Genomic DNA, 17,461 nt, shown 5'->3' with positions numbered 1-17,461 from the left:
ATAATTCATATTCGATCTTCATTTAATCATCAGTAAAAATAATCAGTTACCAATAAAAATAATCAGTCAAATGATAGTTAAATAAAAATGTAGGAGTATATACTATTTTCACGTATGCTCGTTAAGTGATGGTATATAGAAACTTCACAAATGCTCATTGGTAATCATCCAGTTATTTAGTTAACGATTCTCCTTTAAAAATCCTAGCTATGTATATTAAGAACATCAAAAATAAATCATTTCAAACATATCTAATGTAAGCAAGAAAATAATTTCTTGACAGCTTTTTGAGCAAGTAACGCATTGACAAAATAATTTGGATGAAAATCAAGTAATTATGCCCATAATTATTTTTTGATTGCGAAGTTGTTTGTATTTGGAATCTTCTCAGTCATTAACAACTCTTATGATGACAGAATAAATACTTGTTTTTCGCTTTCAGTTTAAATATCTTGACAAGCATTCAGTCAGCTTTGACTGAAAGAACTTAATATGATACGCATCACCCTATTTCGGCTTCAAAATTCCGGTCAACGCGCGTTACATTGTTTCTATTTGGAATGCAGCCAAATACAATACATAATAAGTGATGGCCGACCATTTGGCGGATTTTATTTTCCCCAAAAAGTTTTTATGGTCGCCTCGATTTCGTTAAAAAGGAATGATAGGGGGAATGAAATGATTACATAATGCAACTTTATCGCCAAACTATCACTGTTGGATGGGAGAATGATCCAGTTCACGTTTTCAATTTTCCAGAACATTACAATCGATCGTCTAAAAGTCTTTTCATTTCTAGACTTATCAATAAGTACTAAAGTTTCTGTGACGTATAAGAACAAATTTAGCATGAAGTTGTTACTGTTGTTTTATTGCCGAAAGCTGTTTGTCGTTTTAAAAGCAATTATGCCTTGTTCTTAAGAGCTTTAAAGGAAATGGCTTCGGTTCGTGTGTTTTAAGAGTTTTTGAAAAGACAGACCTTCTGTCAAATATTTAGTAACTTCCGTTGCTAAATTACGAAATGTTACTCTAATTATGTTAAAGAAGAAAAAAAGAATTCGAAAACGTGGAAATAAAACAAATTTGAACATTTCAGCTATCCGACTTATTTATGTAACTTATTAGAAAACTTTCTGCGTAGTTTAAAAGCTATTTCATTGAAGTGAATGTTTTTAAAAGTCTTATAAATGGAATACTAATTAAACGTTGAAACTTAATCATCAATTTAAATTCTAATGAACTTAAATTTTCCTCCTGCATCATTTTTTTTCTTAGCTGCAAATCTTCGCCTAAATGACTCAAATAAAACTTAATAGAACTATTATTTTTTTGTATCGATAAAAGCATATGTGTTTTGTACATTAAATTATTTTTTTAAGTCTCACAGCTTGAAAATTATTTGAGTTCAAAATATTGTTAGCTTTGAATTCCGTTTTTAAAATTCAATCATGCACTAAACTTAAAGACATAAACTGATGCTATTACTAAAGCTAAAATAAAATAATTATTTGTTTCTCTAACCAGGAACTTTTCGTTATTAGATTAAGTAAAACACGTTTTACGAAACAGCACCATGCAGTTAATTTTGCTTGGTGCTGTAGCTTGAGGCTAACTCCATATAATCAAAATTTACCACAATTTCGCAGTCTTCTTCAATATGTGCTTATCTCTTTCGGGGAGACGTAAAAGCCTCTTACCTTGTATTTATATCACTTTAATAGGTTTGTAACTATTATGGTATAATCGTAGTATATTAGGTTCCTATTAAAACAACATCACTCATCATAAAACTAATAGAACCTACAACTGAAATTAATTAAGCATAAACTTAGATGTTTCTATTAATTTTCCTTATCAGTTCATAACGTTTTTCATATTTCAATAATCACTTAATTGATTTTAAATTATTTAGTTTTACAAAAACATGTTTTATTATATACGTGGTTTCTGATAACTTTAGAAGTTCACTTTTGGTTATGTACGCCACGCTGATTATTTTATTTCATAACCAGTACTGAACAGTGGACACAATTCTGAGCTAACAAACCACCTATGTTCAATTCCGTAGCCTTGCAATTTTGAACCCAACCCAGAAGTCAAAGGAACTCCCGGATTAAACATTGGGAGAAACAAGCCTTTTACACCGATCGTAGTGCTGACGAAAATATCCTCAGTGGTAGACGGGTCATGGGTTTGAGCTTTTTGTCATCAAGCTAGATGTAGGAGAATTTACGTGGTTTTTCTCTCCATGTAACGCATATGCGTGTTAATCCCATCAAAAAGTTCTGCACAAGGGCAAATTTCCTCCAATACTTGATCTAATAGTTCCCTTGTCTTCTGAATTGAGTTCAAAATTATAAGGCTACGAGGTTGAACATTGATAATCTTAAACTCAGAATTGGAGCGGCTATTCAACGACAGTTTTTAAAAAAATGGACTTAAACCGTTTTTAACCCTTGATATTAAATGATGAATGAGGAGCAACTAAGGGGATGGTGAACGAAGCGATTGGAGAGGGCAGAGCCCTATAGGAGATAAAGAAAAAGAGAACAAATCTTTTGAAATATTATCTGCCAATTTGTAATATCAACTCACGCGTTATAGCACCTTTAAAATGACTTTTTGAAAAGTTTTGATTACAAACAGAAGCAATAATAATTGTTTACTCGCTTTAATTGAAATACCTGACTTTCTTATTCTTCATTATCCTTCAGTGTGAGTCGTAATCAGTCGAAGGATCACATTCCAAACATTCTTCAACTTCCAGAATAAAATTCTTTGTTCCAAATCTGAAGGATTTTTGCCTGAAATTAATTAAAATGCCGTGCACTGAGAGAAAACTATTTTGTTTTCTAATATAATATTACTCATTTAATTTGAGATAAAATACCATAGCTAAAGTCATCTGCTAAATATTACGGTTTGCTCAGTTCTGAAATCTAATCGTAGGTTTACTCAAATACTAAACTATAAAATTTCGTTAAAATGAGTCCCAGAAAAAGCGAATATTAATAAAAATTTCATTTTATTGTATTAATGAAATTTATTATACATTATAACTTTGCTGAAAAACAATTTTAATTTATATTTATTCCTTACATATATTTTTGAGCCCCAGAAATTGCTAATAGTTATAAGGAAGTTCTAATTTTATTTTAATAAAATTATTTTGATTTTCTAACTCTGCAGCATATTGAAATTACATTTTCCTGTTTATTTCTTAATTTATGAATATAATGAATATGAATAATAATGAGAAATTCGTAATATTAGTTCAATCAAGTTCATTGTACTTTCTAACTGTTCAGTGCATTAAAATTGTATTTTTTGTTTATTCCTTTGTTAGTGAGTATTGTTCAACAACACAAAATAGTAATCTTTTTTCATTGTTTTGTTTATTTCTTAATTTAAGAAAATTAAGTTCACAAATTACGCTCACAAATTATGGAGTGAAGGACACTGGAATTTCTTCACGTGTTGAAGGGAATGAAGGAAATATTGTGATGTCAACTCTGGGATTCGAACCCCCGTTCTGTCGGTCATGAGACTGACAGATTTAGCCCATTCCTCTATAACACGTACCCATCTGCCAGAAACTAAGCGACTTCGCTAAGTTGGTATAGTTGGTGCGATAAAATTCTGGTCGCTTTATCATATTAGGGGGAAACAGTTACTCACGGTTAACAGTTTGAATACCATCTTATTTATGGTTATTCGACTGTTTTATTTGAATATGGTAAAATAACAATTAAATAAATTGTTAATTGATCATTTTTTTAGAGAAATTTTTTAGAGAAATTTCTAACAGTGTAAGCAATAAATATTGCTATTAAAAAATATGTGCAACTTCTAACACTAAAAATTGTTGCTGAAATAAATTTTGTTAGAACTTCACTGTACCGAGTAAAATATTTATTTTTCTTCTGCCAGGTTGGACCGAGAAATAAATGGCGGTGCCTGGTGTCCAGAGAGACAAATAAGCAAAGATGTACACGAATATTTAGAAGTTTACCTTCCTAATTTATACGTCATAACAGCCGTGGCGACCCAGGGAAGGTTCGGTAATGGTCAAGGTCGAGAGTATACAGAAGAGTACCTTCTGGAGTACTGGCGCCCAGGACTTAGCAACTGGAAAAGGTTTACGAATAGACGAGGGATACAGGTAAGACATTTTTAGCAAAACATTTTTTATTTAATTCTGTGTTATTCATCTCAATGCAGCCAAGTATATTACTTTAAAAATTAGCCATCAGTTTCTTTAAAAGTATCATTGGCTAATATGACTATCCATTTGAAACACAGATGCAACAACTAAAAGTTATATAACATTTAAAGAACGAGGATCGAAATGTAATTTCGTAACAAAATCTCAAAATCCTATAAGTTTCCAATCAGCCCTTTTTTTGAATTTTTTTAAGCATTTGTGGTGTTAGCATTAATATTTAACTTTCAGAAAACTAAATAACGCACTAAACCGTGTAGTAAACAATTTTATCAATCCTTCTTTTGTCCTGTCAGGAAGTTTTTTTTATTTCGCTTTCTATAATTTCGATCTGGAAGCTTCAATAACTATTGCACCGTTTTGTAGAATTTTCTATCGGTAAAACCTTGATTCTAATATTAATCTTATTTCGCTTTTTCTTGGAATTTGCAAACTATATTCTGCATAGGATAAAATTTGTTGTTAACTGTCTAGTATCTGGTATTTCGAATTTTTTTTTTTTGGGGGGGGGGGGAGGAATGNGGGGGGGGGGCAGGATACTTTTTTTTATTTATTTATTGTTCCATCTTGCGTCGTGCGAGTTAATTATTCTTTTTTTTTCTATAAGTATTCATTTTTATCGCAATTTATTAGAATTAAATTTTTTTTCACTGTTCAATATATTTTCTATCTAAACATATTAAATCATTTTTTTCTGTTTATTACTAGGTTTTATTACTATGTAATGCCGTTCAATTTTCAAATCTATTGTTTTTCGTGCATATTTATTATTTTGCGATCTAAAAGTCTGGAACTTTTTTTTTACGTAGAAAATAATGCGATACTTGTACTTTAAATTTCAATGAAATCATGGATATTCAATAATAGATAATTACAATGAAATCATAGCAGGGTCAGGATAATCTTGTTGGTAGAGCGTTGGACTCATACACAAGAGGTCGTGAGTTCGATCCCTGTGTAGTAAATGGTGACTGGTGTTCACTAAATCTGTCGGGCACAAAATCCTCTTAAGTTTCCATATCAGATCTATACCTCTTAGGATACTGAATTAAAGATTGATCGTTCGCTGGTTTAGGTCAAAATTACGATTTGGCCATAGATGACACCACTGAAGAACAAGAAGGGCATTTTCTGCCTTATTCGCTTGGTTTCACCACGCAGACTTGCTGGTATTGGCAAGAGGCATTAGAAACAACAACAACAAATTATAGCAATATTCTTAAACTGCTCAAAGGGAAACATTTTTATGCGAACCAATTTTCCGGGCTACTTAAAAGGGTAATGTATGCATATGCGTGATAAAGGTGTGATATAAAAAGCCGCAATATAATTAGGAACGTTATAAAAGACTGCATGCAATGAAAAATCGCTCAGTATAATAGACGTTGATATGATAATGTCTTGATATAGAGAAAAGCTACAGTGTTAATTTACTTGATATTTCTGGAACTTCACTGTAAAAACAATTTTGGAACAAATTACGATATAAAGTACCGGCATTTTGGGTACATCACCCGTAAATTTCACAGTAAAATTATTTAATTGTAGATTTTCAGAGATTTTTTCTGTTATTTTTACTGTAAAAACTACGATATATCGGATTTTTCTGCTTAGAAACATGTAGCGGTAAAATTGATTTTAAGGTAAAAAGTACCGCACCTTGAGTGTCGGTACTTTTTACAGTAATTTGATCTGGAATTTTTTACAATGTGGTAAGGATTTAATAGATAGACTTTACTGTACCCTTATGCTTAGTCTCATAAAATAAACTTTGCAAAACAAAAAAAGAATTTTCTTTTTATAAATATAAAACTCAACACTTTTTTTTATCTAAAAAACATGCCTATGAAAAAAAAAGTCTTCTTGTATGCAACAGAATTACAATGTAGAATAGTTTAAATGCAACAAATATTGTTCGCTTTACTGACCATAGTAGAAAAAATCCGCTTCTGATTGTAGCATTTCTTACGACCAGCTACGAGATCGAGTCGATATCTTATAAAACTTCAAGCCAAAACAAAAGTGCGGTATTATTGAAAGTTGATAAATCGCGTCGATATTTTACTGTTTTCTGGGGGCGAAGTTGGAACTTTCTTTTTCAAATTGCACCAATTAGTTACGTCGCTATTTATCCTTCAGATCAATGAAGAGAAATGCTACGAAGCAATAAGAAATAAGTTCGCTGCTACAGTTTTCTGTGGTATAAAAGAAACATTCGAAATTCCCCGTAGACTCATAAAAGTAAAGCTCTGCTATAAATTCGGGCCCTTGCCGAATGAAAACAAATGTTAAGTGATACGGAAAAAAAAGTTTTGTTTTGGTGTCATTTTTTCCCCAAAAGCTTTACTATCACTTCGATAAGTTTATATTTTTTTTGCTAAACTGTTTCATATTTCTCACCAGAATTCATTACTTAAATGGAAAAAAAGAATCATTCCTTATAATTACATCTTCAAAATATAGAAGGCATTTTTCATGAGTTGGGATTTCTAAATGACGAAAATAAAATTGAATGATATCTTATGATATAGCATAAAAAGATAATTGACGTTCTACTATTTGGTGCATTATCATTGATTAAACGAATCACATGATATAATTATTGAAACAGAGGAATAATCATAAATATCAAAAAAGTTAATTTCTTGAAATTAATAACATTTATAGCAATATTTAAGCGAAAATAATTTATTTATTGATGAATTAGTTACCTATTTAGTTATTTATTTATTTAACGATATTAAATGATACCTATATACATAAAAAAAAACTTTTAATGTAGTTATCTAGAAACATTACTAAGGAGCAATATGAAGTAAAAATGTCTCCTTAGAGAAATTTCATGCCTAATCCTATTATATTGCCCAAACCCTTTTTATTTTATATTTAAAATACAATTATTTGCTCCAATTTTTCTGTAATTTTTGAAAACTATATGGAATAAATGTCTTTCTTTATCTTATGAATTTCTTTATCTTATTAATTAAATGTCTTTCTTTATCTTTCTTCATTTTATACCATAAATTAAATTATAAATATTTACAGTTAAATTTGAAAAATTTGACATATTTCGCTACGTTTCTACTTACTCCCAAACTAACATGGAATACATTTACTCTTTTCAATGTCTTTAAACATTTCAACAGAATTCCACGCATAAAATGAAACATTTAATCTCTATTCCATTTATTAAAAACAAACATTTCAACTGAAATTCCATTCATGAAAATCAAACATTTAATTTCAATTCCATTTTAAAAATCAAACAATTCAACACAAATTCCTTTCTTAAAAATCAAACATTTAATCTCAATTCCATTTATGAAAATCAAGCATTTCAACAAAAATTTCATCCATAAGAATCAAACATTTCAGCGCGAATTCCATCCTTTAAAATCAAACATTTCAACACAAATTCCACCCATAAGAATCAAACATTTCAACACGAATTCCATTCTTAAAAATCAAACATTCTAACACAAATTCCATCTATGAGAATCAAACATTTCAACACGAATTCCATCCTTAAAAATCAAGCATTTCAACACAAATTTCATACATAAGAATCAAACATCTCAACACGAATTCCATTTGTAAAAATCAAACATTTCAACACAAATTGCAATAATAAGAATCTAACATTTCAACACGAATTCCATCCTTAAAAATCATGAAACATTTCAACTCAAATTCCATCCTTAAAAATCACATATTCCTGCACAATTCAAAGCATAAGAATACAGAGTGCATATTTTTTGTTTTTATGAAAAAATTTACTACAAAAAATTAACTGTTTTCTCAAGTTCCAATCATAAATCATCATAAGAAAATATCCATATCGGAAGTTAAATTTTTCGGACTATATATCATTTTCCTCTCAAACTTCTTTTTTAATGAATAACAAATCCTTGTTTTCTTTTTCTTCTTTTTTCATTTGCATTTTTTATCTTTATTCTGTTTCGGGACCTCTTGAAAATTTTTCTGACACTCTTTCGTAAAAAACTTTTATCTCTCAAGTTAACTGTCAACTTGACTGGAACCAGCGAATAGAGTGTATGTGTAATTTGACTTGACTTCCTTTAGTCGCTGGCGATATTCCTCTTCGCCAAGTGGTGTAACTTTCTTTGTTTTTGTTTATCTTTTCTTTTAAAACACCGGAGCTAGCAAGAAAATATGCTAATTTCAGCCTTTTAGCTTAACTGCCGAGGTTTTGCTGTCACTAATGGTTAAAAGAGAAGCTTTTTGATCGTATGAGCCTAAAAAGCATTTCATGGTCTAGCGCTTGATTTTTTTTTTCTCTTTTAATATTAAAGTACCGAATTTGTGTTTTATACCTGTTTACCCTGCCAAGTTTATTTTTATAAACTTAAATGGGAGTCATTTTTCTCATTTAAAGCTTAAGATTTTAAATATCATCGCNTTCGCTACCCCAGGAACGGCACTGAACAGAATTTCATTCATTTTTACCATTACGGGAGACTTTAGTAAATTATTATGTTAAATAAAATTTTGATAATGCTTGAGTTTCTGGATTTAAGTATATCACCTTTTATTTTATTACTCACATTGTACAACTGACCAATGAAAAGTGCATCTTAAGAGGAAGCTATACCGCGAAAGAAATCTTTAATCGCAGATTCTGTCGTGTTGACTTCAATGATGTCTTCTAAGTCACTCGCTATTGCAGTTGTATAGACTGTAATGACGCATTATTTAAAAGATATTTCAGCTTGAAATTTAAAGTTATATATTTTTTTTAATTATTATTTTGAATTTCCTCTAAATTAACAAGTACGTACTGAAAGATCTTAATAAAATGTTAAGTTAAATTTTTTGGTGATCAAATTTCTAGATCAAAATATGTATACATGTTTGTTTTTTTAGAATATGCAACTCATAATGCTGAAATTTGCATCTTTTAATCATAAACGGACTCTACTACAATGCCATATAATTTGAAAGATTTCAATGAATATCTTCTGAGCTTGAATTTGAAAATTATTTTTGAATCAAAAATTGCAAACCGATTTTTAAGACGGTAAAAAAAAATTTATAATCAACTTCGTAGCATTGCTTAACTCTGATCGTTTGAAATTCATTAAAACCCTTGTCAAATGTCACTTTGCATGTTATTTCACTTAGTTCTTCGATTACTAAAAATATCTACGCTATTTTAGTTTAGGAATTTGTGTATAGTTCAAATAAATAAGTTATAATTTTTTGATGACACGATTGAGAAAATTGATTGCATCGATATGAAGTTTTTTTTCTCATTATTTTTATTTTTTTAAATGATTAGTAATATTGAAATGTATTCAAGGTTTTATGTGTTATGATTACTGATTAAACACTTGTTTTTATGCTAGAGGCTTTAAGACAAGCAATCAAATCTAAATTTTTATCGTAAACACACAGTTATCCGATACAAGATTGAAATTTTCAACACACGAACATTGTAATTAAAGTTGCTAACAATTTTCCAACCTTCCTTTTTAAATATTTTTCTTATCTTATTTTACTTCGAAATCAATCATGATAGAGAGACTAGAAACTAGCACACTTGCACATTTACCTATGCAGAGCAATCTAAGTTCTAACGCAGGACATGCGTACGTGAAAGTTCGGGTGGCAAAGTGAAGTTGCTAAATCTCTCTAATAATACAATGAGTCCTTAATTGCCCTGACTGCTTTCAAAAATTTATAACAGAAAAATGATTGAGGGTTAAAAGACACAAGTCTAGAAAAATTTATGAGAGAGGGCATAAATGTTTTTCTTCCTGAGGTCTTGTTTATAGCTCAAACACTTTTTAACAGATGGCTCTGCAAGAAGTAAAGCTCGAATCAAAGAAAAACATCTTACCGTAAGCATTAGAAATCTTTCATCCCAGCGATGGCTGTTCGATACGAAATCCGTATCCGGTTTGCATCGACCACAGAGCTGACGTAAAATATCCTTAGTGGTAGTTAGCTCATGGGTTAGAGACCCCTTGACGTCAGGCTTGCCCTGGGAGGTTTCCGTGGTTTTCCTCTCCAAGTAATGCAAATGCGGGTTAATTCCATAAAAAAAGTCCTCCATGACGCCAAATTTCTCCCAATGCTTGATCCAGGAGTTCCCTTGTCTTCTGGATTGGGTTCAAAATTACAAGGCTACGAAGTTGATAATTATTAATCGTAAACCCAAAATTGGTTCGGCTGTTCAACAATGGTTATAAATAAATAAATGAATGATATTTACGTTGTGCTATTTTTGAAAAGTCCATTATCAGCCGCAATCACACATCATAATAGAAGAACGAAATTTGCATACATCAAAACACAATGCAAAAAAAAAACAATATTAAAAATTTTAAATGTCATCTGCTGGAAAATTTTTAAAATAAAACCAGAAGAGAACATGACAGGAATTTTTCGCAAGAATTGTTTAGTCGTCAGTCTGTAGGATAACCAAATGTGAAGAAAGAATATGTACTGAAAAATATTTCAATCAAGAAAGAAAAAAATTCTTATAAACATTTACTTTATTTCAGCGCAAGTTTAAAGCTATTGAAATTGATTCTCAATTTAATTAAACTGTTTAAATAGTTGAAGAATAGGCTACTCCAAACAAACAAAAGTATGTCGCTTAAAAACGTAAAGACGCCATGAAGAATTGTTCGAAAAAACCCTTTTGACGTTTTATTCTATTGGAAGAAGGCACTTAAATGTATGCATTCAGAAAATAGGCATCGAACATCCTGAAAGTGTCTAAAAAAGTGACATTTATTCTGTTTGAAATTTTAGATAGCTTACATGTTTTTGACACACTCTTATTTCGCAGTTTTGAGATTGCCATTTTGACAAGTTTCCTTTTGGCGATTTGCGAACACGTAATGCTTGACAGCGTGAAAAGGGATTCTGTTTTGAAAATATCCCTTTCAAACATTTTTTAGAACGTGATCGTGTAAGTAACGGTTGTAAGTTACTTTTATTTCCTTTTCTCGTTGCATTCACCATATAGATGTCTCCAATGCTAAGAGAAAAATTTAAACTGTTCATTTGATAAGAGTGGAAATTAATAAAGTTGCTTTTATCCTCTTTAGTTACTGCTATTTCATGAGCTTTTAGTTACTTTCTTGTAAAACTATTTATTTAAAAGTAGAAAATTCCAGCAAAAAAAAATTTTTTTAACTGTACACAAATACGCTTTTAATAAAATAATATCCATATTGATAATTATATAATCATTAGTTTTCATGACAAATATTTTGCATGAGGAAGGAAAATATTTCAATATAGTTTAATTTATTCTATAAATAGTTAAATATTATATTGAGATATATAATATACAATAGTTAAAATAGCATCGATCACTTAGCACTGTACACTGATACTTTGTTCTAAAATTGATATTCTTCTATCTTGAACAGATACTTTGTACTTTAAAATATGTACTTTTCACTGGAAAACGGATACTTTGAACAACTAAACGCATATCTTTTTCTCTGCAACAATACTGCTAATCGTATACTTTGTAGTGTGAAACGGATAAAAACTAAACTATGTGGTGTGACCGGCCGATGTTCCGGTTAGGTAGTCACCCAATCACGAAGACCCCGTACTTAGGCCGCAAGCATTCTTAGTACGCATATCATGGACCCACTGAAGAGATGAAAGGCTGAGTCAACCTTACCCGGTCCGAGAAGAGAACCCGGATCTGTGGCACAAAAGCTCAAAGCTCTACCACTCAGGAACCGGGCATTCGCTGTAAATTCTCGATACATAGCACTACAAAACGAATACTTTGCAAATAGACATTCAAATCTCAAACCTATAAGTGTCCTATATAGGAACAATTCAAATCTATATACTATTCCACTTGGACAATGAAATCATGATCCCATGGTGCTTACCAAAGGTGAGACCATTTTGTACCATAACATAGAAAAGATAAAATTGTTGCTACGCATAAAACAAAATCACGAGAACCAATCACAGTTGGCCTAATTTCAATGGGATTTAAACTGGAATTCATTTGCCCTTGAAAGTGTTTTATATCGAAGCTGTAATTAGTGGGATTAATTATTGTAAAAGGTTTAAAAAGCATTCATATAACCGTATACGAAAACCATGAGTATTTATCACAACTAGGACATTAACAATAGATTTCGAACCTAGAATCAAGTTACCACTGAAGATCTATATTCCCTTGTCATTGTCATAAACAGTTCATGGTAGAGGGTTGTTAGGAACAGTGCATGTCAGAGTATTGTTACAAATAGTGCATGGCAGCAGGTTCCAACTTAGCCTGATTGGGGTCCGGGGCAAAAACTTCTTTGGGGGCCCCCTCTTCTTCACTACTTCAGTAATGAGGAACCGAACTTAATAAGGTATTTAAATTTTCCACCTCATTATAAATATATAACAAGAAAATTGACTAGAACCTAAAATAGCTATAAAGCCCCTTCACTGGTCAGCCAAAATATCGTTCTGTCCATTTTATTGATTTTCTGACAATTCTATGTCCATCATTAAAAGGATACAGCACATCTGAAGAGCCAAAATTTCACAAAAATGCTATTTAAATTTATAATTAGAAAATGTAAAGCAATGTTATTGTAATTAAGTTATTAATTTCTTTAAATTAACTGAATTAAAAAAGTATAAAAGGGTCTACAATGGGATAACTGATTGTCATCTAGCTGCGAAAGATTCATATCCTTGCAGACATTAGGGTGGAATTCAGCTAAATTTTCCAATTGCGATGGCTGAATTCAGCCAATCAGATTCCTGTATTTTTGTAAACATATCGCATTTTGCGATATCAAAAAATACAGGCTTTTGTTTGGCCAAATTTTTCCATCGTAATTGCTAAAATTTAGATGAATGCCGCCCTAGAAAGCCAAAGATTTATGAAATATGTATAGATTTTTTTTGTGTTCATACAATAGATTAATGAAGAAGCCAACATAAAACGGATTTTACACTCTACTGATATTTTATTTAAAAAAAAGTTCATTAATGAAGGAAACGTAAAATAAACATTTTATTCGATTTGGGCCTCCTCTATTATGGGGGCCCGGGGCAACTGCCCCGTATGCCCCTGTCTTAGTCAGGCTCTGCATTGCAGAGCATTGTTATAAACAGTGCATAGCAAAGGAACTAATATCCTACAGTCTGATTTCAGAAGAAAAAAAGTCTTTTGTTTTTGAAACTTGGGCCTATCCCTTGAAACAAATAGATCATGTAAATAGATTTTATGGTGGGTTGATAAATTTTAATATAATAATGTAAGGAAGTGGTATGTATGCGCCTCATATCTCAGGTTAGTAGTCGTAAAAGCGTATAAGCAAGTTCCCAACTTCGAAAAGCTAAATAAGAAAGAGATATAAAAATGCTTATTATATTAATCTATATTGAGTAGAAACTTTTGTGAAGAAACAATTGTACTAGATTTTATGTATATGTTGGTCACACCTGATTCAAAATACAAAAAAATCTTTGTATATCAGTATTATACTTGTTAAATATGTCACAAAGTTTTGATAGTTGTGCTGTAAAGAATTTTTGATAAGCATTCTAATGAAATTATGAATTTTTAATCATAAACAGTTAATGATATTCTAATCATAAATAAACCCTTCTCCTATTCTATAAACATCAAGCTGCTGCCATGTGGTTTATGTACATTACATAGTTCGAATTCCATTGTTGATATTCCTCCAGTACACCCCTCCTCCTTTGTAATGTTCCCTCAATTCAGTTTGGATACCCTCAGATCTGGCAAATATCCAAGTTCGAAAGCGTGGAAAGCTATCCTCGCCGCACACAATGAGTAACGGCTTTCCACCAGGGATGTCTGTACGAAGAAAGCGAGAAAGATAAATAGATATCTGTACAGATGTACACAAACCATTCGTGTGCGGTCGTCTGCCACGATTTGGTGGCTGCATACCCCCTTCACATCGTTCCATTCCACCCGGCATTCCAAAAGTTTCCGTCTTCCTTGTATTCATCAAGTAATCAGGCAGCCGTGAAAATTTCTCGGCCCCCCACTGTCCCTCGCGACCCCCATCTCATTCCCATCTTCTCATTTTTACGGATGGCTAATTTAAGAGCGTCGCCAAAGATATATATTATGAAATCTGTGGTGTCCTGTCTCGTCTCTGTCCCCAACTGTCGTCGAAGATGGTTCCTCCACAGACGGCAAAACTGCCAAATTTTTCTTCAGAAATATATATTGCTTAGTGGATTTATGGCCATTGGACAAAGTTTGCGCTCCTATCATGTTCGATGCTTAAAAGAGTGTTCTGTAAATAAATTATGCTTGCGTAAAATTTGCAAGCATGATTAGTGGCCGGGTCAAAGGGATTGATGACAGTATATAACAAATTTGGTTTGATAATTCAAATAAAAGATCTTCAATTTTTGAAGTACTTATAATTTATGCAATGCTTTGAAATGTTATTACTTTTCCTCTGGTAACTCTTGTCTTATTGTTATCGAATCATTCTGTTAAAAATAGTAGATTTTATTTATTTGTTATTTGGTTGTTTGTAAATTGTACGAATTGGTCTCTTTGGCGATATTGCAGAAAAAATTTTTGTAAATACAAAGTGTTATGTTTCTTTTTTTATGTTAATTAAAATCTGGCTGCATAATCGTGTAAATAGTTTCTAACAATTTCTCGTTTTGTTTTTAACTCCATCTATTATACTATTAATACTGAATTTAAAATTAGAAGTTCTTCCTAATATAACGTCCTTGCTCACCACAAATGTTGTTCTCTATCTGTGTCCACGTGAAATTACCACAAGATTTTATACTTCATGCTTTCAACCTAATATATAAGCGGCTTATTTGGTGACTTGCAGCTAGTAATAGGTAACTCTAATAGGTTGATTAATAGGTAATTAATATAGTATGTGAAGAGAGTCACATTGACTATGTCAACCGTCATCTCTGAAAAGGTACGCCAACATGGTATCGAGTTAACATGTCTTATATACTAGAGAACTGTAATTGTATTTTTGTAGTGGTAGACACACTACATAGTAATTAATCGTTAATATAAATAAAATTAAATAATAAATAAATAATTGTTGAAAATAATTAAATAATAATATAATAATAATTGATAGGTAACTGTGAAGTAGGTTACTTGATTATAATTTTCATTTAGTTTTAGAACTACAAATCTCTTTTACTTAAAAACATCCCAAAGGAAAAAAAGGTGAATAAAACAGATGGTTAATAAAAGTTTTTTTTTTATTTTTATAAAAAAAAAACTTTTTTATTCACGAATATTGCAATATGTACTACAAACATCTGATTTAATGGATTCTATTCAGTTGAAGAAATGATGTGTGTTTATGTCTGAAAAACGTTAGTATGATATAAATTATCCACCTACCTTGCAAAAAGCTTTATATTTTTGTTCTAGATTTGTGGTGGAGTAAAAAAAAAATTCGAAGCTTTTCATTCCATTGGAAGAGAAAAAAAAATATCCGAACGAGAAAAATGCCAAGTTTTAAAAAGCTTAAGAAAACACCCAAAGCGGAAAGGGGGTTTTTTGGGGCCTCAGATGTTTTGTCGAAACGAAAACTTGAAATCAAAACACACCAAAGACCACTTTAGACGGTCCCTTCTGTTGCCTGACGCATTATTCAATGCAAACAGCCAAATAAAATAAAATAAAATGAGATAGAACTTCACCATCTTCCTTTTTTATAACTCTCTCCGGGAACAAATTCCGTTTTTCTTTCTCCTGTTTTCGAGTTGAATGTGTAAACATTTTCAAAAATAGTTTCCTTGTCTAGAACTTTGTCCTTGTATATGGACTCTGCGTGACAACCTCCGGATAAATTCATCCATTTTTATGTATCTTCTCGTCTGCATATCTCGTAATTTTTTTTTTATTTTCTTAAACCCCTTATTCGTTTTATTTTGTATGGATGCACCATATTCTTGAATATCCGGTTTGTGTGTTACCCATGCTTTTCGTTGGACTTATTTTGAAAATAAATGAATAAAATAAATTATCCACAGTCATAAAGATCTGGATGAACTTTGTTTCCTTACAGCAGTGTTTCCCAAAGTGTGGTACGCATACCCTCAGGGGTACGGGAACAGTTTAGCTGGGGGTACGCATTCTTATGCGAAATATCTTGCAACAAACGAAAATTTCACAAAATTTTCTTTAAAAACAAAGCTAGCCATGAAAATTTACGATTACGTATTATTCTATTTGCTATTTTTTGCTTAGTTAATAATTAGTGGTGTCAACAGTCAAATATGATTTTCAACTTTTGTGCAAATTTTTTTTATAGTAAAAAATACATTAATTTTTATTAGTGGTACACAGCTTTACGAAAAATTTGGAAAGGGTACACGAGAGTCATAAGTTTGGGAAACACTGCCTTACAGTGTTGCGTTGCTGACAGTAACGTTTTAAATTAATAATCTCAAAGAATAAATTTCTTCTAAGTTAAAAATTTCGATCAAAATCAAAAGAAACTGATCGGTATTCCACTGTCATGCCATGCTTTGAGATATACAGTTTTAAAAAAAAGAAAGAGGTGAATTTTATGGCAAGAAAATAAAAACCACTTGTGAGAAATAAACATATAAATACACGTTTTAAGTATCGAGTTTCATCATTCCATTCTGAACGTCGCAAAATATATTCATAAATGTGGTAATTCAAAATCGTCTGACAAATTCGTAATTCACAAAATAAATTCTTAACTCAAAATCGTCTGCCATAGAACGTCATCTCCTTTTCCGACTACAACTACTACTTCTACTTCAGAACTTTTTTGCACCTCAACCCGTTTCGACACTGATTTCAAATTCACCCTTTTCCTCTCGACAAAATGACGGTGTCTGTCATAGAGAAACCCGAAACCCTCTTACAACGGTTGGTGCCCGGGCAATTCGAACCAAGTGTACGTGCCACCTGACACCGTTCCTACTTTGCATGCGTCCCGCGCCCTAAAACAGCTTCATTACCATTTAAATGAAGTCGTTTTTTGGTTACCTACCTACGAATCGAGTGGCTAGACTTTCGAAAAGCGTGTTCGAAAGCGGGCGACAAGAATTTCTTTTTAGAAATCACAAATTACTTCGTTCAGTTTGGCAACGCTAATTTTTTCAAGTTGTTTTAGACAATAATAAACTTTTAGACGCGATGTCTTTAGTGTTGTGTTTTGTTTTGATTGATTTCCGCACCACACGCTATGGTTAGCCTCGTTTACGGCTAAC

The 17,461-nt window shown here is 31.5% G+C and overlaps 1 protein-coding gene across 4 annotated transcripts in view; it reads left to right on the top strand.

Moving 5' to 3' along the window:
- The window catches only part of LOC107448750 (discoidin domain-containing receptor 2), a 607,770-nt gene that overhangs the window by 511,224 nt on the left and 79,085 nt on the right, over positions 1-17,461 (top strand). For all 4 annotated transcript variants that reach the window (XM_071184184.1, XM_043046729.2, XM_043046731.2 and 1 more), the window contains one exon: positions 3,931-4,162. In XM_071184184.1, coding sequence (XP_071040285.1) covers positions 3,931-4,162 — 232 coding nt within the window. The remainder of the gene's footprint in view (positions 1-3,930; positions 4,163-17,461) is intronic.

Source organism: Parasteatoda tepidariorum, chromosome 8, assembly GCF_043381705.1.
Source record: "Parasteatoda tepidariorum isolate YZ-2023 chromosome 8, CAS_Ptep_4.0, whole genome shotgun sequence".
NCBI classification, from domain to species: domain Eukaryota; kingdom Metazoa; phylum Arthropoda; class Arachnida; order Araneae; family Theridiidae; genus Parasteatoda; species Parasteatoda tepidariorum.
Note: the sequence above shows the minus strand (reverse complement) of the source record. Positions and strands in the feature narration are given on the sequence as shown.